Source organism: Impatiens glandulifera, chromosome 7 (assembly GCF_907164915.1).
Source record: "Impatiens glandulifera chromosome 7, dImpGla2.1, whole genome shotgun sequence".
NCBI lineage: Eukaryota > Viridiplantae > Streptophyta > Magnoliopsida > Ericales > Balsaminaceae > Impatiens > Impatiens glandulifera.
Genome location: NC_061868.1, coordinates 4445219 through 4470110, shown reverse-complemented (window position 1 = coordinate 4470110; position 24892 = coordinate 4445219). Strand labels below are relative to the sequence as shown.

Below are 24892 nucleotides of genomic sequence, written 5' to 3'. Positions count from 1 at the left end.
TGAGAGAATCAAAAGGTCTTCATAAGATGAAGTTGCATGATGTCTTTTGAAGATCTTAAAACATATGAGTTCGAAATGAAATCAAGAAATGAAGATGATGCTTCAACTTTAACAACTACCAGAGCTCTGGTGACCTTCGTGGAACCGACAACTCCTGTACCTGTCAAATCGACTGAACAGTTCATCAATGATGCAATGGTCATGCTTGTTAGGAACTTCGAAAATTTCATGAAGAAGAACCAACCCACAAACTCATACAACTACAATTACTCTAACGGTAACAAAGCTAACGTTCGTTGTTTTAATTGTGATGCTTTAGGTCATTACAAGTCAGAATGTCGGAAACCAAGAAGGGACGATAGAAAGTCATCCGATCAGAATTAAAGGGAAGATCATTAGTCAAACAGTCAAGGCAAGGAGATCAAAAAGGCATTACTAGCCGATGATGGTGGAAGTTAGTGGGAACATAGTGATTCGGACAGTGACGATGAAGGAATAAGATGTCTTATGGAAAACGAGGAAGAGGTATTCGACTTTGCCTCTGAGGAATTCACCCAAGAAGATTTAACCACTACACTCAATGATATGGTCATTGAGTACAGGAACTTATCTAATCGCGTACCAATCCGGCTAAATAATCAAACCGGTGGAACGATTGGACTATCCTCTAAGAATGAGAAGCTCAAGGAGACAGTCCAATCGTTGACTGAAAAAAATGAAAGAACTAAATACGTGATTGTTTCATAGAAGAAATCTGGAGATGCTGTGAGCTAGATGACGAGTCATCAAAGACCTTATAACTACAAGTTCGGTCTAGGCTACGACAACAACAATCCAGATAAGTCTATCTCTTCTAATTGCAAAGAGTTGAAACTCAGTAAAGACAAACTTCCATTTATAAATTTTGTCAAGAGCACATCAATCGATAATGGAGCAAGTCACGATTTAAAACTGGCAAAAGAACCAATATATGTAGGACCAACCGACAAGTTGCAATGGCTTAACCCTGAGAGAAGGAAAGCCAACTGGCCGGTTAGACAAGAACACGATAGAAAGTCACAAAAGTTCCATCAAAGATCATCACCACAACACAATGAGGTATTCAAAGGCAGACAGAGAGATGTTAAGCTTGATACAAGTAGAACTATTAAGACAGTTATAAGGAGAATTATTCGATTAATTCGAGTATGAATTCCTAAGGGACTAATTAACCGTGGACCCAATTAAATGTGGGTACCAAAAAGGTGTAAATAGTTATATTTTACAGGTCAAACAGATTAAGCGCTTGGAGGACTCGGAATGGTATTTGGATAGCGGATGCTCAAGGCACATAATAGGAAACGACAAGTTGTTAACTGACATTATGAAAGAATTTAGTTAAAGATCATCTTCGGTGATAACTCTAAGGGTGAGGCTGTGGGCAAGGGTAAGATTGTCCATGGCAACTTAACTATAAATGATGTATTACTTGTTGAAAATCTATGCTTTAACCTGCTTAGTATCAGTCAAATGTGTGTCATAGGATATACTGTCGAATTTCACAAACAATCATGCTTAGTTAAAAACCAAAAGGGTAATATTTTGTTAACATGGCATAGGATAAGAAAAATTTACAAAGTAGACTGGAAAGTTAAATGTTCTAAGTTTGTATGCATGATTGCTAAGAATGATCAAAACTGGCTTTGGCATAAAAGATTGAATCACTTAAACTTTAAGACAATCAACTATATATGCACTAAAGAACTAGTTCAAGATATTCCTAATATGAAGTTTTCAAAAGATAAAGTATGTTTTGCTTGTCAAATGGGTAAACAAATTAAGTCAACCTTCAAAAGTAAAGGAAAATTCAATCAAGTAGATGTTTAGAACTACTTCACATGGATCTTTTCAGACCGGTTAGTGTAACCAGCTTAGGAGGAATGAACTATACTATGGTAATTATTGATGACTACTCTAGATATACTTGGGTTATTTTCTTAGTTTCTAACAATCAAGCTACTCTAAATCTGATTAAGATGCTTAGATGAATACAAAATGAGAAATATGTACGTATTAACAAAATCAGAAGTGATAGAGGTACTGAATTTACTAATAGGATTCTAACTACATATCTTGAGGAATCCGGTATTAGACACAAATTGTCTAGTGCTAGAACTCCTCAACAAAATGGACTAGCTGAGAGGAGAAACCGAACCCTCAAGGAAGTTGCAAGATCCATGATAGCCGATTCGGGTGTTGCTAAAAAACTTTGGGCAGAGGCTATCAATACTGCATCCTATACTCAAAACGGGTCCATGATAAACAAACATTTTAACAAAATGCTTTTTGAAGTATATCATGACAAAGTTCCTAACATCCGGTATTTTAGGATCTTTGGTTGTAAGTGTTACATCCATAACAATGACAAAAATTATCTAACCGTTTTTGGCGCTAAATCGGATGTTGGCATCATGTTGGGATATTCTCAAGTTAGTAAAGCATATATAGTTTATAATAATAGGACTCTTACTGTTGAAGAATCATCTCATGTTATATTTGACGAATCTGTTGAAAGTAATACTTCATGAATCATTGATTTATCTAACAGATTGGAAAATTTAAATATTTAATCTAATAGTGAATATGAGGTTCAAGTCTATAGAATATTTGTTTATGACCAAACGGTTAATGACGCTGAAGTTCAGCAAGATCAAGCTGCTTCACAGCAGGAAGTTGACACCTCAAAAACTACTGAGGAAACCGGTTGGTCTGACCTTGATCAAATAATCGGTCGGTCAGAAAGCGTTTCAGGACCAAACATTAAGAGGAACAAAGATCATCCTCCTAAGCTAATTATAAGTGACCCCTCTACACCCATCAGAACTAGGCATCAAGTGTTAGAAGAATATGCAAACTCTGCATTTATCTCACAGATTGAACCGAAAAAGGTGGATGAAGCGTTGTTGGATTCCGATTGGATTCTAGCAATGCAAGAGGAACTAAACTAGTTTGAGAGAAACAAAGTCTGGCATCTAGTTCCACGACTAGCTAATCAATTTTTCATTGGAACTAGATGGGTCTTTCGAAATAAACTCAATGAGAACGGTTTGGTCACGAAGAACAAGGCTAGATTAGTGGCCCAACGATACAAACAGGAAGAAGATATTGACTTTGAAAAATCATTTGCTCATGTTGCCAAACTAGAGGCCATTAGAATCTTTTTAGCATTTGCTGTATTCAAAAATTTTAAAGTTTTTCAAATGGATGTCAAAAGTGCTTTTTTTAACGGTGACTTAAGTGAAGAAGTATATGTTGAACAACCTCCTAATTTTAAAAAAATTCTGCTTACATTAGTCATGTTTATAGGTTAGACAAAGCGCTTTATGGTCTTAAACAAGCTCCTAGAGCATTGTATGATACATTAACAAAATTTCTATTTAATCATGATTTTACCATAGGATCGGTAGATAAGACTTTATTCAAATTTGAAAAAAAATGAGCACATATTACTTGTACAGATCTATGTTGATGATATTATTTTCGGATCAACTAATCCAAAGTTATGTGATAAGTTTTCTAAAATGATGAGTGACAAATTTGAAATGAGTATGGTTTGTTTTGAGATTCTCATCTCCTTAGTTGTATCGATTGATCTTGAAGTTGATTATTTGGAATTAAAAACCTTGAATTTATAATTGCAGGTGGTGATGGATGGGATTCTGCCTGCTCCACCAACTCAAGTTCCAATAGCTGTTGAGCCAACTGGTTGGAATTAAAGAGATGAGTCTTGAGCCAACTTAAAATCCTTTTTGAAATTGTACTTTTTTTTCTTTTAGTTTGAATTGTTTTAAGAGGATTTTCTTAATTTGGTTGGGCATGAAACCATTTATTTATGGATAATAGAGGTTCTTTTATATTACTGTTTCTAATATTTGTTATTTTTCCTGTTTTTTCTTCAAGGTTATTAATACTTATTATTATGTTTCTGATTATTATTATTAGTATTGTGTTTTTAATGCATGCTTCTTTGTTCAATCTCTAATCCCAATTTTCAACTATACTTAGTAACATTTATGATACTTAAAATTTGTAATATCTGAAGATTTTATATTTTAATTTAGCTTTAAGTATATTCATAAATTAATTACTTTGTTTTATAATTTTTTTTTGTTACTTTACAGAATAAATTAAATTTATAGTTGCATATTTAAAATATAAATTATAACTTATTTAAATTAATTAATGTAATTGATTTTTTATTTATTTTTAAAGATAATTTTATATTTCAATAATAATATATTAATTTTAAATTGTATTTATTCTAACATAAACCGCATATTGCATACTGTATTTTTATGGTGAAATCTCACTTAGAAATTGTTTTTATTTATATTTATTAGTTTCTCATTTGAAAACAGAATATTTTGACAATGCTGTCTTATATATAATCACTTATAAAAAAAATATTTTTTAAGGCTGAATAAAATATATCTCTAACTAATTAAAATATGAGGAGTGATAGAGTGAGAGAATTTGGTAAGGGAATTTGGGGAGGGAATGACTTGGCATCACCTTCATTGGTTAAAAAATGTAAAAGTAAGAGAAAGAGAGAAATTATTTGATTTTTTCAACGAACAAGATTATGCCAAGTCATTCCCTCACCAAATTCCCTTACCTAATCATTTCTCTTAAAATATTTAAGTTACTTTTTAAACTTAGTTAAGACCATTTTTATTTAAATTAACTAATATCTCATAATCTATACACAGTTACATTTTACGGTTAATTTAATATTCATTTTGCTTTTTTTGAATTCTTAAAACTAATAGGACTTCAATATTAAAAATCTTTGTTTCTTAGTCAAACTATATTAATTTAAAATACTTATAATTATATTGCTACAAGTGATCCAAGTTAAAATATTAATTGTGAACACTTAGTAAAAAATAGGGAAAAAATTACTCTTAAAATAATTTTTCATAAAATCGTACCAGTTTTACAAGGTTAATGAGTCTAATAATTTAATTAGATACGATTTTACACCTTTACAAACAATTTCAATAGAGTTTACAAAAAAAATTATATTAATAAATTATATAAAAAAAATATTTAAATTAATTTTTTAAATATAATTTTTTTATTTATCTATTATTAATTTTATATTTAATTTTATAAACTTAAAAAAATAATAATATTTAACTTATATTTTTTTAAATAAACCTTTAAAATTTTAAGTAAGGTCTCAATTTTATGCTTTGGGTACATATGAATGAAAAAAAAAGGGATTTTCTTCCTATAAATACTATACAATTTTATTATATATAATATAATATTTTATAAATCCTAAGAGATCCAATCTCCATGAACATGACCCAGTTTAATTTGAAAATCAAAATAAAACCGAATCTTTTGACCTCTTAGGATATTTGAATCAACCAGTAAAAGAAGTATGAACGCTGAAAATTCAAATTTGTCGAAAATCAATTATATTTGTTAAGAAAAAGTTGATTGTAAATTAATCTAAAATTTGTCAAATTTTATATTCTTCAAAAGTGATTATAATAATGAATGACAAAATACTAGTTTTCAATAACTTCAGTTACACTTCCCAGGGCAACAACAACAACAACAAAAACCTAATATAAGAAGAAAAAAAATATAGGGAATACCATAAGATGCTGTAAGTAGTTGTTGCACCAGAAACCGTTCTTTAAAGTAATGTGCAACTCTTCGGGTTTGCGAAGAAATGCTCTATGTAAGTTAACTTTGAACTTCTGAATTTGTCCCCAATTAGTCGGTTCAAGATGCTGGGAGGCGCTTGTGATGATGTAGTTTCAAGCATCTTCCGCACAGTAATATAGTTATCGAGAACCATCAACTTCAATAAACTTTTGCAGCTCTGAGATGGGAGATAATAAGAGAGATCCACATTCAATTAATTGTCATTAACATACAAAAAGAAGAAAAAATACAATTAAGGGCGCTCACTAAAAGTATGCTAACGCGGATTAATTGATTGAGATTATTTCTTAATAATACACAATCCCATCAAACATCACACTTATTCAATCATATCATCCAAATTATCAACTAAAATACCATTTCAATTTATATGAAGTGCAATTAAAAAATATATGAACCTAAATACTATGATTTTTTTTTCCAAATAATCCAAGGACAAACACACTCTTAGCTCTAAAACAAAATATCCTTTTCCCTAATAAAGAATAGAAGATAATGAATCCACATATAACTGGGTTTAATATGCCACAAAACGTATTTTAGGCAGTTAGCATTGCTCAATACCAACTGCCCAGATTCCAACCGTCTACAAAATGGTTGGTATTGCCCCATTATGTTCGGTTGGTATTGACATTTTTTTACTAGTGAACAACAAATGTGCAATTGATAAAGTTTGCATAAGAGAATAAAGATACCTGAGGATTTAGTATGCCCATCCTTTTGACAATATCATCCTGTATGGAAAAAGGACACAAGTTAAAAAATAGGATTACAATTAAACCCTCCTACTACTTGGCACGTTCCAAAAATATAAATTAAATACAAAGGATATATTAGTCGTTTAACCCAAAATCATCCACTTTTTCATGAAACGAGATTTTTTTTTAAATTACAAGGAAAAAATGAGATGTTATAGCGTATATGATTAAGCATAATGAACCATTTACCTCCAAAATTCCTGGGTTTTGCATCACAATGGCAAGCAAACGGCGTTGGTATCCCTTGTAAAATATCTTGTTTACTGTACCATCTCCATTTAACCATGGTAATATAAGTCTGTGTATGCCAGTATTCTCATGATGGAGTTCCAAAGTTTTGTTCTTGTCATTTTGGTCATTGTAAGTAAGTTTCACATGTGTTTCGGAAGGCTGAGAAACCTTGGAAATATTTGGAGTGGTGTCAGCATTCATACTTTCTCCAGTGGTATTTGTAACATTACTTTCAGACACATTGACGGTGTCCTCCTTAACGTAAACTCCAAGATGTCTTTGCAAACTCACAGTATCAGCTTTGGCAACTGAGGCCAATAAATACTTGGAGCTATATGAGGAATCCACAACATGGACAGAGTTATAAGCATTCACCTGTTCAAAGATGCAATGAAATCAGAATAAAATTTAATAATGTTCATTTCAATTTGGGATTCTTGAACATAAGTAATGCTAGCACCAAAGTTTAATTTAAGACCATTGGGAAGTTTTTTTTTGTTTTTGTAAAAGTTAGCTTCAGACCCATACGTTTTTATGTAACTTTGTAACATTGGCCCATATGGAAACACAAAATAGTTTTGTTATTGTATCTGGATCCATTCTCGTATACAAAAACAAAAATAAATTTCTGAATTTACCACTCAGGATAGCGTGGAAAGAGCGAGTCTTGAACATGAGAAACACTAATTGTTTTTGTATCAAGATATGTTTCCAGATACAAAAACGTTTGAAAACTAAATGTAGAATTATCCTCAAATATGGAAAGTCGGTAGAAAATCAATCAACTAGACTAATTGATTGAAGATTTTCTATCAAATCAATTATATGATTTTATCGTTTAAATCATTTCCTTTTCTGCAAATGTATTTTTCACTATTTAAGCATTGGACTTCCTATATAAGAACACAACTAATAAACTAGTAATAAATTTCTCTATTTTCTCTAAATTTCTACATGGTATCAGAGAAGGTTTTTCCATCTTGAAGGAACCTGTTCACAATTTCCGTTGCCTCCTCCAATGGTGGAAATAGTCATTTGAGGATAACTCAAATGATTATATTATTTTATATTTCTTAAGTTTTATTATTCTTTATTTTATTACCCACTACGTTAAACAAGTGGGGTGTCATTTCAAAATTGCATTTTATATTATCACTTTTCACTTCAAGAACTGAGCCAAGAGCCAAAATAGCCAAGTGCCAAGAGCCAAGAGCCACTCCTCTAACTAAGTGAATCATGGATTAGAATCAGACAAATTGAAAGAATGTCATCAACATCCAGCGAAAATCCGGCATTTCAAGCCAACTCGCTGTCATCAAATTCCAGTGAAACTCCGGCGTTTCAAGCCTTTTCACTGTCATCTAGCAACACTCCGGCGTTTCAACCCAACTCGGTGTCATCCACATTTTATCGGTTAACATTCTCATCAAAGCTCTTCCCAAGTCGATTTGAAGAAGTATATGGCAAGTTGGGCAATCTCAATATCAATTACCTAACTTGAAGGGAGTGTAGAATTATCCTCAAATATGGAAAGTCGGTAAAAATCAATCAATTAGACTATTGATTTGCTAACTTGCTAACTGACCGAGAATGGAAAATCATTAGCAAATCAATCAATTAGACTAATTGATTGAAGATTTGCTATCAAATCAATTATATGATTTTATCGTTTAAATCATTTCCTTTTCTGCAAATGTATTTTTCACTATTTAAGCATTGGACTTCCTATGTAAGAACACAACCAATAAACTAACAATAAATTTCTCTTTTTTCTCTAAATTTCTACACTAAAATTACCATCTTAACCATGGTGATTTTTGACCTAATATTTTTCATGTATCTAACCTTGAGAGCTCGTCCAAATACTTCAAGCACTTCAATAATAATTTCCGACATGTTTGCTTCTGAAACAATAGTATTAAATTCAATTATAAGTCCTTAATGTAGTTGGAAGGCACACACTAAGCTCATAGTGACAGAGAGATGATTTTGCATACCCTTCAAATTCACGAGTTTGGAAACTTCTTCAATGCTCAAACCTTGGTCACCAGCCTTCTGAATGGCTAAATGAATAGTTCTAAAGAGTTCCGGATTAAAAATGCTTTCTTCTACTTGGTTAGGTAGCTGAAAGAAGTGGTTGGCATAGCTTGTCATAACTTCCCAAGGAGAAGATGCATTAGCTATAAGAGTAGTGTTCATCTTCTGTTCATTCTTTTCCTTTGTGGTAACAGAATGAGACAAGCTACAACCTTTGTCAAGATCTGAGGATATAGGGCATCCATTCAGTTGACCAAGACCAGAAGTCCCACTATGATGATCCGAAAATCTGAACAATGCATTGGTTCCAGATATTGTGTTACGAGTTACAGATAGCCTAATGCCTGGAAAACCCTTTTCTCGACGAGAAATAATCTCACCTTCTCCGGCTGTGGAAGATTTATACCTTTTAACACTATCATCCATGCCTGAATCACTGTTTTCAGACTTGCGTTTTCTTGAGTCATTGGCCTCTCCTACACCATTGTCAGGCAAGTTTGGTATAATTGATAGTTCTTCGCTAAAAAGTAGAGCACACAACTGGAAAACATCACCACATTGCAAGTCTGCAGAAAGATCAATCTCATCTTCCATCAAATCGTTTTCTTGCTCACGTAGCCAACTAGAGAACTTAGCAGCGCGTCTTCCTGTGTTAACTGGAAAAGGGGACGAAGAAATACTTTGCACGAAATGCTGAGAAAGACAAAAAGGATTACCAGCCGTACCACCAACCTGCACAAGATAGAGGACGTTACATACCTGAACAATAATAAATCAACACATAAAATTTATGATTGAATTGTGGACTGTTACTGAAGTAGAAGTCCTTATTTAGCATATAAAGAATATAGTAGTTCTTTCATAATGAGAGATTTGCGTCAGTTAGCACCTAGCAATCTGGCTTATGGTCAACACCATAATTTTCAAATTGCTTCTTTTTTTGAGACCTGTTTTTTCTATAGAGAAAGATAGCACAATATCACACCGTCATAACCCTAATTATTTCAAACAAGGTGTTCAAGCCTCTTACCACTTGGGCTACCCTAGGTGGATGGTTTGGCAAAATCATATTGGCTAGTGATACTAATGAAAAAGCTGTCTCAATAAAAATAAATAAATGGCTACTGATTGTTAATATTAGACATGATACCAAAGTCAAGTGTATATGTCCCATACTAGAAACATAAATTGAATTCCACTCTTAATTGAGAAACACTCTGAAACCAACCGCTAATGATGCAGTTCACACCCCAAACAAAACAAACCATTAAAGATTATGTTAACAATAAATAACATTGATTACTGCTCACCATAGCTTTCTTCTCTTTAAGGTAGTTGAATGCAGCAAAGAGATCATCCTTTGAATAACGCCTTAATGTTTCAGCAAGAAGATTTTGAATTCCTGGAGCTACAGAGGTGCTCATAAACACGAGTTTAAATAGCTCTATGGCATTGGAAACAGCTAATGATTCATGTACTCGTTTATATGAACAAGTCCCACTTTCCAAATTCATCAAATACTTTTGGGTGAACCGTTGACTTCTTGATCTCCTCCGCGAAATTGTGGTTCCATCCTCTCTAAAACCAAACAATGAATGTGATTCAGTGTCCAGGGCATCCTGTCACAGAAGAGAAGTCATAAACATATATACTTTAAAAGAGTAAAACTGAGCAATATTGAACTGTCAGAAACTATACTTCGCTTATTACTAAAGCCAAAAATGAGGTTCATGCAAGTTGATAAGAGCCTAAGCTCGTCCTTAAGTAAATATGTGACAAAAATGCAAGGATGACAATCAAAAGATGAAAGGCACATAACGAAGAAGATTGCATTTATTTACAGTGAGATGCTTATTTTCTTTTTTAAGATTATGGGCTTTTGTCTGTAAGAGGCTAGTAGTACAACAGCTCACCGTCATGACCCCCACTTCAATCAAAATGATTTCAGTGGCAATAGAACCTGAGACCTCAGTCTCTTAGTTCAAGAATCTTGACCTACCAATACCATGGGTGGGGGGTTGTTCTTTCATGACTTCATAATTTATACTCTTAAAAATCAGCACAACTATTTGGAACATAAAAACAAGTACAGATTCCATTGAGAGAACTATTAGTTGATATCTGGAAGTAAAACATAAAGAATTCAGGTCAGACACAATTTGTAAACATGTGCATTGCAGAACTAACCTTCTCAGATGCTTCTTGTCTAGCAATTTCTCTGAGCTTGAGAATCTCATCCAGAGCCAACTTAGCAGCTTCATTGTCAAAGTCATCCCACGTTTCCAGAGTAATCAACTTCTCTTGGGATTCAACTTTGTCAGATGCTACCGAGACATTATCAATATCCTGATTGCTTTTCAGTTTCTCCATATGTTTGGCATAACGTTCACTCATCATGTTACAAAGTCTCATTATACATTTTCTAATCTTCAGATTATAATTTACTAAAGTCATTCTTCTTTTGCAGGTCTCTGGAGGTGCCGGAAGATTTGGAAGTGACCCCCAGTCTGTTCGGAAAAATTTTGCACCAAGTGCTGCACGGTGTCTTACGTACTCTATCACCAGTTGCCTACATGAAAAATACATTATATAAACATTTTTTCTTCTTTTTCTAGGCTAAGGTATTTTGTTTAGAAACTTATATTAAAGAAGCAAAACTCCATTAAAGGATAAACACATAATAGTAAGCATGTTGCCACAGAGTATGCAATATAATTACCAGGATTTTGCACTCCCCAATTGCACACAATGTGAATCATATATCTATCTAAGATCAAGTATTTTTGGTTTTTTCTTTCTTTTCTGCAAACTGTTTAGGAACGTTCATTGCGTTCAACTCTCGATTTCAATAAAAAGTTGACCTTTTTTAAAAAAAAAGGTGTTTGATGCAAATGCTAACCTTTGTCTTGGGACCTTGAGATAATGTTATAGGAAATTAGAAAAATGAAGAGCATTTATGACTACCTTTCACTGTCTTCCGTCCAAAAGAACTTTTTCTGTTTTTGTGTCGACAGTGACATTGCACCGTCATTTTCTCCCGTTGCATCCAAGCCATCTTCAACTTGTCGTGCATCTAAATCTCTTTTTAGACCTCCATAATTACTAGAGGGACATTGTTCTTCAGGGGGCTGGGATTCAGTAACAAGTGGTCCAGTAAGCACTTGTTCGCTAGAGGGTCTATCTGAGTTGCCCTTTTTCACGCGCTTTCTAGACTTTCTTTCAGATCTCCGTTTTCTCCTTTTGGAAGATGAAGCATCACCTCCTTTATGTACCTCTTCATCACCATTTAATTGTTCCCTAAACCTAGTAAGACGCTTTTGGTTCTTATCATAACTGACACGAAGCACCTGAATGTTACAGCTCAAATTAAAACCATAATCATATGTCAAGCTAGCAAGATATTGCAGAAGTATTTGAAGCAAAAGCAGATATGAATGCAAAAAAAAATAGCATATAATCAACTTAAGGTATGCATAATTATAGCTATTTTGTTTTGGAGATGAGAGATACAACAGTTTTCACCAAAAAAGAATTGTGAGATTATGTACATGTGCATATACATTTGGGGGAATGGAAAACCCATATATGAGGAATTCTAACATTCCTATAGATGTGCTATTGAACTTGAAATGAGGCCATTTCTACTTAAAATTGTTCCTTAATGTTGTGCAAAAAAATTATCCTAGAGGATATTATTTACATCAGATACTCCCAAACTGTTGAAAATAAATATCCCTAAGCTTAAGGGAGAGATAGACATGAACTATTCATTTAATTCAAAGTAAGCAACATGTGTTCCTTGTAGATAGGAACTAACTTGTATCATTCATGTCAATTATATATTTAGTATATCATGCTGATAAATCAATATACATGATCTGGGAATCAAGTTGATTATCCTTTCAAAAACTTTTATCATCTTACACAAACCATAGGATCTTTCCAAACATTGTTGAACATCTAGATATAACTGGCACTAGAGAGGAGACAAACTCAGAAATTTCTTCAATGTTCCACAAACAACTAGATACAAGGTGGTTGAACCGGTCAAGACTAGACTAGGGCTGCCTGTTCATATAATGATTCAGATGGTTTGTGCTTAATTTATCAAAAAAGTTTATGTTTGGACTTATAAAATTGGTTTATTTGCCAATTAATTAATGCATTGCAATTGACCAAGAAACATGAGAGAATCTGACCAAAAAATAATTGCATAAAAATAAACATAGCCCAAGGGATCTTGCATTACAAATCTCAATTAATTCAAACTTCCTATTTGCTGATTCCCAAACCAGCAAAATTAAACAGTACAAGATGAGACAAAGGTTCCCCATGCTCTATAACAAAGATAGTTTTCTTCCTTTCACAGGTAATCATAAATTTCAACATGATTACTGGTCAGTTAACAATTTGCTGCATGGTTCTTATGCCCGCAAACTACACAGTACTAGACGAGATAAAGGTTCCCCGTGCACTATAGATGAAGATAGTTTTCCTCCTCTCACAGGTAATCATAAATTCAACATGATTACTGACAAGATAAATATTTGATTCATGGTAATGTCTTACTAAATGATGAAATCGTACATAGTACTCTCAAGTGAAGCATCAGTTAACATCTTTGTATAAGCACTGGATTGCATGTAAAACATCTACCAGTCAATAAAGTTCTTGTGCCAAATTGTACACACGAATATAAATTTAAAAAACAAACACAAAAATAAATATCCCTAATTGAATTACAGTCTTGATAATAACACACCTGCTCTATTGTCAAATCAAGCTCCTTAGCAATTTTCTCACAGTCTTTGAATTGAAGCTTTAAGTTTGGATCAGCATTGTCCACGCGTTCAAGAAGCTTGGCACGCTGATCTGCAGTCATTACCCGGAGTAAAGACCATGATCGCGGAATACATATCTGCGGAAGCAATGAGAAGAAAAATATTGAAAAAGAGATCAAATATCTGCAACATAATAGAAGGGTTAGGTCCATTCAATTTGAATTGGTATTTTCATCCATGCATGCCAAAGCCGTTAATCCCAGATAGAACCCAACCTACCGCACTCCGTGGGTCAAGGTAAAAGTAAGTTCAAATAAGTTAGAACTAGTACTATCTTATATGTTTATGTTTTAAATATTAGTAGAAATGGTTAAAAAATAAGTAAATTAGTATAGTCAAATTTATGTTAAATTTAAAATAACATGAAAAAAAAATTCCTATATATCATCTATTACTAACATGACAGTTATGTGACAACATATTATCCTTCACAAGCTCTTGCAGATCTTGGAAAATCACAACTAGACATGCAGGTAATTATCTATCTACAAGAAGATAGATTGGCTTCCTTTGGAAACATTTTTGTCTGATTTCTCATCTACAAATGGATCGATGAGATCATATTTGGAAACTGAACTTAGTCAGAAACAAATTCATAGATTATTAGTAATCTCTCATACAGATCCGGAAACATAAAGTGTTTTCATACAGACCCAATATCTCTTTTATAACCCCCACAATTGGAGTAGAAGTTGATTTCACTGTCACAACAAAGAAGAATCAAACATGCACCCAAGAGTGAGAGTGGGAGATGAAATCATATTGCGACTACAAAAAAGCTCACTCTAAGGAATATGGATTCTTAATAAGAGAGTAAAAAGTTTGACGGGAGGGTTTTAAAGAGAACCTCGATAATCCCACATACCAGGTTTCCATATGTTTTATATCGAAGGGTGTGTAACTCCATTTTATTAACAAAATTCATGAATACTGGCACACTAAATTTATTTTCTTGCCTTACTATTCATAACCTAATTTAGACAATAGGAAGAATATCTGTCACAAGGCATAAAATTATGAAGAACATACGCAAAGTATCTTAGCACACTTGCAAAGCATGTGAACCAATGCTAGTAGCTTAAATGCGCACATACAAATCATGGTACAGCAGAGACATCCATCAGTAGCATTAAGTAAGACAAATGAACTAACACACCTCATGAACTGCACATCCAGGGAATGCATGTAGAGCCATTTTTGGCTCTGCAGTAGCATAGATATACTCTAAGGTGTTCCAGTACTCATCCACAGATTCTTGACTAGAAAGTACAAAATCATGTCTAGTTTCAGGTTGATGGTGGTCATGAGGTATGGATGATTTGAATATTTGGAGCGGTTCTTCAATATAAGGCTTAAGTTCTAACGCATAAGTAAGAGTTGCAACCAATGGTTGCTCTTTTGGATGTCCATCCTCTACCAGCCGAATCAACTGCAAGAGTATGCACATTCAGTCATCAATGTGAAATATAAATATAAGTGTAACTAATAAAAAAAACAAAATCAAATTGTTTGCCTGCTAGAAAGAAACAATAATGTGGTCTATTTTTGCTGTTAGATCTGACTTTCATATATTGTCTATTGCACTACAAATCAAATTTGACTCCAGAAAATGCTGAAATACTCATTATTAAGTATCATAAAATACTTGCAATTTAGATAAATATTAATGATCAGGTGAAAGGAAATGTAAAACCTTCAGCCGACGTAAAATGTCAATAATCAAAGATAATCGTCCTGTTGCATTAGTATCCATCAGACTAGTGTACTCCTCTTTAGTAAGGTCACCAAGGTGTAAGCCACTTTTGCATTTTTCAATCATATCATCAAATGTTTGGGTGGACCCAACAACTTGACAGAAGAGCTCAAGAGGAAAGGCCTTAATGACCTCATCGACACGAAACAACCTGCAAGTGCTGTGTGAATCATGTTGATCATGTCCTTGATTGATAGATGATATATAAGACCAAAGGTACTTGTGAAGTAATTTTGATCTAACCATCTTTGCTAGTACAAATCCATTCGCACGCATTGTCTCAAACTTTCCATTCTTAATAGGGGACGTATCTATCCTTTGGATGCTATCCAGAACAGGCAATGTTTTACCCTTTTTCAATCGAAACGAGCATTGGCTACGGATCTCAATTCCAAATGAATTTAGTTTCTCATGAATTTGACACAATAGTTCGGGAGATACATCTTGGACAGAGGGATGCAGAACAACATCAGTACTCTTGTGGCTACTGCAGTTTGAGACAGATGGAACGCTAACACGAATGAGCTTACAATGTCCTTCTTGCTGAATCTTATTCAGACAACGGTCCAAGGTCTTCCTGTCAATAAGTTTCTGCTTGTCTCCCTCGAGATTCTCAAGGTGCCTGTGTAGCTCAGCTCTGATTATAAATTTTTCCTCCTGGTCAACAGAAAATAAGATAGCTTGAAGTCAAACATAACCTATTAAGCCTAATTGAGACCATGTAAGTTAGTGAGATGAGAGAAACCTCTAGCCGTTGAAGTATCATTTCCTCCCTCTGGTTATTTAATAAAGTTGGGGTCAGGCAAGGATATGTTTGGTAACATCGTCTCCTCCGGCGAGTTGACAACGAAGACTTTTCAGGAGTGAAATCTGATGCAGGTTCAGAAGTTGCTAGACAAAGGTCTGTGACAGGAGACTCATTAGGAAGTTCTTGCTCAATCAAGTTGTTTGTCTTTTCAGCCCCGTCTTTAATGTTGATCATTTTGTTAGTTTGCTCTGATTTATTCAGGATAGCTACCTCCCAACCCAGAGAATTATCCCTCTGGCGCAGATCAAAAGAAACATTTTCACTGGCCACATTTTCTGAGCTAATCAAAGCCTTCTTGGATGCTTCGGGGTTGAAGTTTTTATGTGTCCAAACCCGATATGCAACACATCTGTTATGATTTTCGGCCTCCAAAGGCATTCCCAACCTAGAGAACATATTGATAAGTCGTTTGTAATAGCGCTTGTTATTTAATCCAAGCCGCTTGATTATCTGAGACAGAAAAAACATACAAATAAAAAAATCAGTGGTTGTCACTTCTGAGAAAGACACAATAATTCAAGAAGGATAATAATAACATGACACTTCAAATGCCCTTTTAAGGAAAAGTATATGCCTCACAAAGTAAAACTACACACCAACAACTAACTGAAGTATTAAGTAAATATAGAGACATTTATGCTAAACCAAACAACAAATAAAAAAGCTGATGACAGCATTAACTGACAAAATTCTCTTATGCAATAGTTCTGCCAAAGATAGAAGTATAATTTCCATAAGAATAAGATAGAAGTATAATTTCCATAAGAAAAAGATACAAGTATAATTTCCATAAGAAAAAGATAGAAGTATAATTTCCATAAGAAAAAGATAGAAGTATAATTTCCATAAGAAAAAGATAATGTATGTCAACATAATATTTAAATAAGCAAGGTTCTCATAATATTGTTAGCCTTCACAAATAAAGTAAAGAACCATAGAATACAAGACCTAGCATTAATTATACTTTGAATTAAAACAAAATAGGGGCAGAATGACTAAGAACAAAAAGCTAGAAACAAATTTAGAAGCAAATATAGCAACAAATTTAGACTCATCCAAGTGCTCAAAGAAGAGCATGTTAACTGAAGTCTGAAATACCTTCATGGTATTTCTGGCAAAATATCTAAACATCCAGATAATATCTATAAGAACTTTCACATACATCATTAATAGTCAACCCTTTTGGTCCCTCTGCATCAACCATATCATAAATTCGATGCTCAATAGGAAGCTCCATAAGTTGTTCCGTGATTTTCCCTCTTTTATTCGATGATATTGGTTGTTCTGCATCAAGATCATTTTCTCTAAAACCTTTCTGTTTAAACTTACTAGGAGAGAAACTCTTCAGCAAACGCAAACAGTTAACCTCCTGCAGAAAAAATAGGATTGTGGTCATTGAATGTACAAATATTTGGCCTAATTAAGAATCTAAGGAGGCACCAATTGGAACACAAAATTCTAGTAGCTCAAAGAAAGAATATATATGGTCAAATTAATAATCACAATCCTTGTACTAATTAAGATCACAATCCTTGAATGGCATATGCCGTTAGTGTTTGAAAATCAAGAATGGGTTTATCTATACAAACATCCACCGTCGCCCATAAGGAAATGTTGAATTCTGGTTAACTCGTGTATTGTCTCATTAAACAAATATGCAGGATAGTATCCTAACTCACCTTATTGTTCACTTTTGCATAGAACTCCTCAACTACTGAAGCGTCTTTCAGTCTTTTACACATCTACATGGTGCATTTTGCAGCAAAAAAAACGTTAAAGCAGTTAAAAGAATATCTGAAGCAAAATGCCAGATATCCACATAGAGAAGTTACATTTCTCTTTTGTATATAAAAGGACGTTTAAAAAAGGACGGTGATAAAGCCACGATAGTTACAAGAAACGAAATTTACATTTCTCCAAGCTCTATGCCCATATTTTAGCTTATACCCAAGCTCACACTTGATATCTGCAACAACAAGAACCTTCGACCGACCAGAAATAAATAAGTAGTTGGTCCATGAAAACATTAAACAAGATAAAGACATGTCAATTGACTATTAAAAGATGAGTCACCTTGCCATTTGCCTGCTCAAGTTTATCACATATAGCTTTTAATGCCGGCAGATAGTCATTAATGTGTACATCCTCTTTGACGCTTCCTTCATCCATAGCATCATTAAAGTCCAAGAGTTTATCCTCTTTAATAATTTCAAGTCTTTGTTGACAACCTAAATTCTGAGCATAACGGCGTAAATAAACCATATTGGTATGGACAATTGATCCGTTTTTAAACTCCCCCCCTTCATTGTTAGATTCCTTAGTCTTCACAATAGCTGATTGTCTCACAATTAACCCACGGCATTCAAGTTGCCTTAATACATAAAAAAAACTGTTCCCTTTCATATTGAACTCTTTAGCAAGTTCACTTTGCATAATCCCAGCATTCCTTTGAAAACCCAAAACACAAAAACACAATCAAGTCAATATTTAAATCTATTGTCTTACTATAGAACCTTGAAATTAATTACTGAATATTTGAAATAAAAAGGAATCTATCTAACCTGGCATCTGCAAGTCGCTTGAGAGTATGACGTTGTATTTTCGAGAGATTGGCATCTGATGTTTTGACATCATAGACCCCAACGGAGCAGTTACGCAGCTTTTCGGAAGCAACTATCTTCAATTTCAATCTCTCACTTTCTACTACAGACTGAATAATTGAATCTGTTGAATCATAGAGGGTTCCCTTGGATTGGAATTGGAGGCTGGGTATGTGCAGAAGATTGGACCATAATTCCTTCTTCACATTATCGCATGGGTGGATACCATGCCCGGTGAGAGGAGAAAGAAGCCTTAGCCAGAGGTCAGAAAGGTGTATGCCAGTGGCGCCTTCAGAACAGATCTCTTCTAAAGCAGCATGTACTATGGAATCCATTGCTATGACTAAAGCTCAAGCATTCTTTCTGAAACTGATGATTTCACGGGAGAAAGGGCGAAGAAGAAGAAAGAGCTTGTTGTGGGAAATTTGATGGAATAACCCTCGAGGGTTATTACCACTTTTAACATGTCATTTATAATTTTATCATTTTTGACCTTTTGGCAAAAAGGTCAGTTTTACCCTTTATTTAAAAATAAATAAATAAATAAAAAAATAAAATCAGTAGTGCGTCTTTCAGTTACTGAAATGTCACTTTCTTCTCCCCTTTCCCTCCTCTCCACCAACCGTCATTTCCCCGTCCTTCCTTCATCATCATCAAGGTTCTTCATCATCAAGCTTCCTTCATCATCAAGCTTCCTTCATCATCAACGGATCCTTCCTTCATCATCAACAAAACTGGAACGTCTTCAACATTCAGGTTAGACCTTCATCGTTTTAGGGTTTTGTCGTTTAGAGTCTAGGATGTAGGTTAGGTCATGGAATAATGGTTTTAGAGCTTGGCTGATTTGTTTTACAGTGAAATATACATCCGACGAAGGTGACGAAGGTGACGAAGGCGACAGTGCATCTGTCGCAGGCGGGAAATGCATCTGTCGCAGGCGACAGTGCATCTGTCGCATACGACATATGCAATTCCCGCCTGCGACAGATGCACTGTCGCCTGCGACAGATGCATTTTCCTCCTTGCATTTTCCCCCTTGCATTTTCCTCCTTGCAATTAACACTGACTGGTCACTGTCACTGACTTCTTTGAATTTTTTTCAATTGCAGATCACATGAATGTTGGTGTTTTTCTACTCTTTGATGGAGACTGGAAAACTGATGATTGTGGGGTTAGTTCTTTTGTCTCAAGTTCGTGTCGTGGTGTGAATGTACCCCGAAATGCTACATATGAAGAGTTAGCTTCAATTGTCTATAATTCTATTGGTGTGGACAAACTAAGATATGACTTAGTGTTCAAGGTAAAGTATAATATGCTAATGATCAATTCTCCTCCTGCAACAATCATTGGAGATAGCGATGTGGCGTTCTATTTACAAGAACTCTCGTCTTCACTGCCCAATCATCGCGCCCCGCTATGTGTCTCCTTAGTAGAGAAGTCAATACCTTCAACTGAACAAAGTGAAAGACCAGAAAATGACATATTTGAGCAGCAAGATATCTTACCAAGGCATCGAGATGTGTTTGAGCAGCAAGATGTATTCCCAAGTCAACAAGATGTATTCCCAAGGCAACAAGATGTATCTGAGCAGCAGGATGTGTTTGAGCAGCAAGATGTATTCCCAAGTCAACAAGATGTATTCCTAAGGCAACAAGATGTATTTGAGCATGTGTTTGAGCAGCAGGATGTGTTTGAGCAGCGAGATATATTTGAGCAGCAAGATGTTTTTGAGCAGAGAGATGTATGTGAGGAGCAAAATGTTTTTCAGCCGAAAAATGTCTTCCCAAGTCAACCAAGCACTTCCCATGTTAGGAATACATTCAGCCATACTGAGGGAACCAAGCACTACTTCTCATATGAACCACTCGAGATCAAAACTCCTGCTCCATTAATTGAAAATTCATTGGAAGTGGGTACGTTCTTTGATAACAAAAAAGAAATACAATTGAGGTTGCATAGACATGCGATGTCTAATCACTTTGTCCTTAAAGTGGTGAAGTCAACAAAAAATCTTTGGTTTGTAAAATGCATGGCTGAGAACTGCAAGTGGAAATTGCGTGCTATGAAAGAAAAATTCTCGGAGATGTTTGAGATCAGAAAATTTGTAAAAGAACACACATGCTCAATTTTGACGAGACAAGACAATGTGAAGCAAAAAAAAAAACAAGCACTACCAGGTGAAGCAAGCTTCACCTGAGGATTTACAGCACTCAAATGAGTGAAACAAGCACTACCAGGTGAAGATTGCTTCGCTCAATATTTACAGCGCTGATAGAAGTGAAGCAAACTTCACTTAATATTTACATTTGTAAGATATTTAAATTAATTTATTTTAATTATTTTATATTATTATATATTAAATATATATATAACAACATGTTTAAAAAATTTTGTAATATATTTAAATAAATTTGTAAAACAAAATATTTTTAAATTTATTTTTAAGATATTTTAAAAAAATTATTTAAATTATTTTATATTTTCTATAATTATATATTAAATATATATATAAATGTTCATGTAAAATCATTAACACATTTATGTAAAAACATTTATATGTTAATGTAAGAGCATTTATACCTTCATGTAAGTCAGCAAAAAAAAAAAAACAAGCACTACCAGGTGAAGCAAGCTTCACCTAAGGATTTACAGCACTCAAATGAGTGAAACAAGCACTACCAGGTAAAGATTGCTTCGCTCAATATTTACAGCGCTGATAGAAGTGAAGCAAACTTCACTTAATATTTACATTTGTAAGATATTTAAATTAATTTATTTTAATTATTTTATATTATTATATATTAAATATATATATAACAACATGTTAAAAAAATTTTGTAATATATTTAAATAAATTTGTAAAACAAAATATTTTTAAATTTATTTGTAAGATATTTTAAAAAAATTATTTAAATTATTTTATATTTTCTATAATTATATATTAAATATATATAAATGTTCATGTAAAATCATTAACACATTTATGTAAAAACATTTATATGTTAATGTAAGAGCATTTATACCTTCATGTAAGTCAGCAAAAAAAAAAACAAGCACTACCAGGTGAAGCTTGCTTCACCTGAGGATTTACAGCACTCAAATGAGTGAAACAAGCACTACCAGGTGAAGATTGCTTCGCTCAATATTTACAGCGCTGAAAGAAGTGAATCAAACTTCACTTAATATTTACATTAATTTATTTTAATTATTTTATATTATTATATATTAAATATATATATAACAACATGTTAAAAAAAAATTGTAATATATTTAAATAAATTTGTAAAACAAAATATTTTTAAATTTATTTGTAAGATATTTTAAAAAAATTATTTAAATTATTTTATATTTTCTATAATTATATATTAAATATATATATAAATGTTCATGTAAAATCATTAACACATTTATGTAAAAACATTTATATGTTAATGTAAGAGCATTTATACCTTCATGTAAGTCAGCAAAAAAAAAAAAAAACAAGCACTACCAGGTGAAGCAAGCTTCACCTGAGGATTTACAGCACTCAAATGAGTGAAACAAGCACTACCAGGTGAAGATTGCTTCGCTCAATATTTACAGCGCTGATAGAAGTGAAGCAAACTTCACTTAATATTTAGATTTGTAAGATATTTAAATTAATTTATTTTAATTATTTTATATTATTATATATTAAATATATATATAACAACATGTTAAAAAATTTTGTAATATATTTAAATAAATTTGTTAAACAAAATATTTTTAAATTTATTTGTAAGATATTTTAAAAAAATTATTTAAATTATTTTATATTTTCTATAATTATATATTAAATATATATAAATGTTCATGTAAAATCATTAACACATTTATGTAAAAACATTTATATGTTAATGTAAGAGCATTTATATCTTCATATAAGTCAGCAAAAAAAAAAACAAGCACTACCAGGTGAAGCAAGCTTCACCTGAGGATTTACAGCACTCAAATGAGTGAAACAAGCACTACCAGGTGAAGATTGCTTCGCTCAATATTTACAGCGCTGATAGAAGTGAAGCAAACTTCACTTAATATTTACATTTGTAAGATATTTAAATTAATTTATTTTAATTATTTTATATTATTATATATTAAATATATATAACAACATGTTAAAAAATTTTGTAATATATTTAAATAAATTTGTAAAACAAAATATTTTAAATTTATTATAAGATATTTTAAAAAAATTATTTAAATTATTTTATATTTTCTATAATTATATATTAAATATATATAAATGTTCATGTAAAATCATTAACACATTTATGTAAAAACATTTATATGTTAATGTAAGAGCATTTATACCTTCATGTAAGTCAGCAAAAAAAAAAAAAAAACAAGCACTACCAGGTGAAGCAAGCTTCACCTGAGGATTTACAACACTCAAATGAGTGAAACAAGCACTACCAGGTGAAGATTGCTTCGCTCAATATTTACAGCGCTGATAGAAGTGAAGCAAACTTCACTTAATATTTACATTTGTAAGATATTTAAATTAATTTATTTTAATTGTTTTATATTATTATATATTAAATATATATATAACAACATGTTAAAAAAAATTTGTAATATATTTAAATAAATTTCTAAAACAAAATATTTTTAAATTTATTTATAAGATATTTAAAAAAATTATTAAATTATTTATATTTTCTATAATTATATATTAAATATATATAAATTTTCATGTAAAATCATTAACACATTTATGTAAAAACATTTATATGTTAATGTAAGAGTATTTATACCTTCATGTAAGTCAGCAAAAAAAAAAAAAAAAACAAGCACTACCAGGTGAAGCAAGCTTCACCTGAGGATTTACAGCACTCAAATGAGTGATACAAGCACTACCAGGTGAAGATTGCTTCGCTCAATATTTACAGCGCTGATAGAAGTGAAGCAAACTTCACTTAATATTTACATTTGTAAGATATTTAAATTAATTTATTTTAATTATTTTATATTATTATCTTGTCTTCATCCTCCAGCTTCAGCCATTGTTTCAAATCATCAAACAGTTCACTATCATAATCTAAAAGAGGATTTACAGTTACTGGATCAGTGAGTTTAAAGGATTTTCCATTAGGATCTGTATAGTTCCCCAATTGTGTGGACCTCTTCTTTCTCCGAAAACTCTGTCCCTGAAATCTTGTTGGAGTCAATACCAATACATCATCATTCTTCTTTCCCAACTCAGCCTCTTCATCATTATTCTTTCCCAAGTCAGCCTCTTCATCATTCTTCTTTCCCATGTCAGCCTCTTCATCATTCATCTTTCCCATGTCAGTCTCTTCATTCATCTTCCTTTTCTTGCCCAACTCTGCAACCTATTTTTGGCCAAAACCACCTTCCTCTTCTTCTTCGTGGCCAATTCTTCTTTCCCAACTCAGCATTCTTATCAACAACTGCTGCAGCCTCTTCATCTTTGTTTCATTCTGCTCGGCTTCTTTGTTGATCTCCAAACCATCAACAGCCTCTTCATCAACAATAAACCCAAAACCTACAACAGATATTCTGCAATAGTATATTCTGCCTGCGACAGATGCATCGTCGTCTGCGACAGATGCACCGTCGTCTGCGACAGATGCACTGTCGCCTGCGAAAATGCATCGTCGCCATCGACAATAAACCCAAAACCCTGCAACAGCCTTCGACAGAAGCATTTTAAACCCAAAACTAAACCTAAACAATAAACCTAAACAATAAACACTACCTAAACCTAAACACATACCTAACCTAAACAATACCCTAAACCATTCCTCCATTATAGCATGCATGGATATAAAACGGAGAACTAGGATAAAAACAGATAGAAACGGATAGAAACGGGGAAGATAAACTCACCTTCGACATTCTGGAGTTGAGATTCTCGTCGGGGGCTCTTGTTTGTCGTCGGAGCTCGTCGGGGTTCGAGGGAGGGTTCGAGGGAGAGGACGTCGTCGATGTTTCGGGGGATTTTCGTCGTCGTCGTCGTCTTCGGGGTTGATCAGTCGTCTTCGGGAAGTTGGAAACGAGAGAGAGGGAGTGAAAGGAGAACTGGGGAAAGGGAAACGACGGGGGAGAATGAAAATCAATTTTTTTTTTTTTTTTAATAAAGGGTAAAACTGACATTTTGCCTT

The 24892-nt window shown here is 33.2% G+C and overlaps 1 protein-coding gene across 1 annotated transcript; it reads right to left on the bottom strand.

Annotated features, from left to right (window-relative positions):
- Positions 1–5533: 5533 nt before the first annotated feature.
- On the bottom strand, positions 5534–19140 carry LOC124944847. Its single transcript, XM_047485191.1, has 17 exons — positions 18711–19140; positions 18223–18595; positions 18060–18131; positions 17829–17891; positions 17312–17518; positions 16087–16599; positions 15282–15998; positions 14745–15017; positions 13510–13665; positions 11712–12094; positions 10935–11316; positions 10058–10366; positions 8708–9479; positions 8556–8614; positions 6669–7085; positions 6417–6455; positions 5534–5878 (listed from the first exon to the last, which is right to left on the bottom strand). Exons 1-17 carry the CDS (start codon positions 19082–19084, stop codon positions 5690–5692), a joined length of 5298 nt encoding a protein of 1765 aa, XP_047341147.1. The 5' UTR covers positions 19085–19140; the 3' UTR covers positions 5534–5689.
- Between the last annotated feature and the right edge of the window lie 5752 nt (positions 19141–24892).

Excerpts from the sequence above, each read along its gene's own strand:
- LOC124944847 (XM_047485191.1), bottom strand. The coding sequence starts at position 19,084 with ATGGATTCCATAGTACATGCTGCTTTAGAAGAGATCTGTTCTGAAGGC. Across the intron at positions 16,600-17,311 it reads AAGGGTTGACTATTAATGAT|ATAATCAAGCGGCTTGGATT; the intron begins GTATGTGAAAGT and ends TTTCTGTCTCAG. Across the intron at positions 10,367-10,934 it reads GACAAGAAGCATCTGAGAAG|GATGCCCTGGACACTGAATC; the intron begins GTTAGTTCTGCA and ends CTTCTGTGACAG.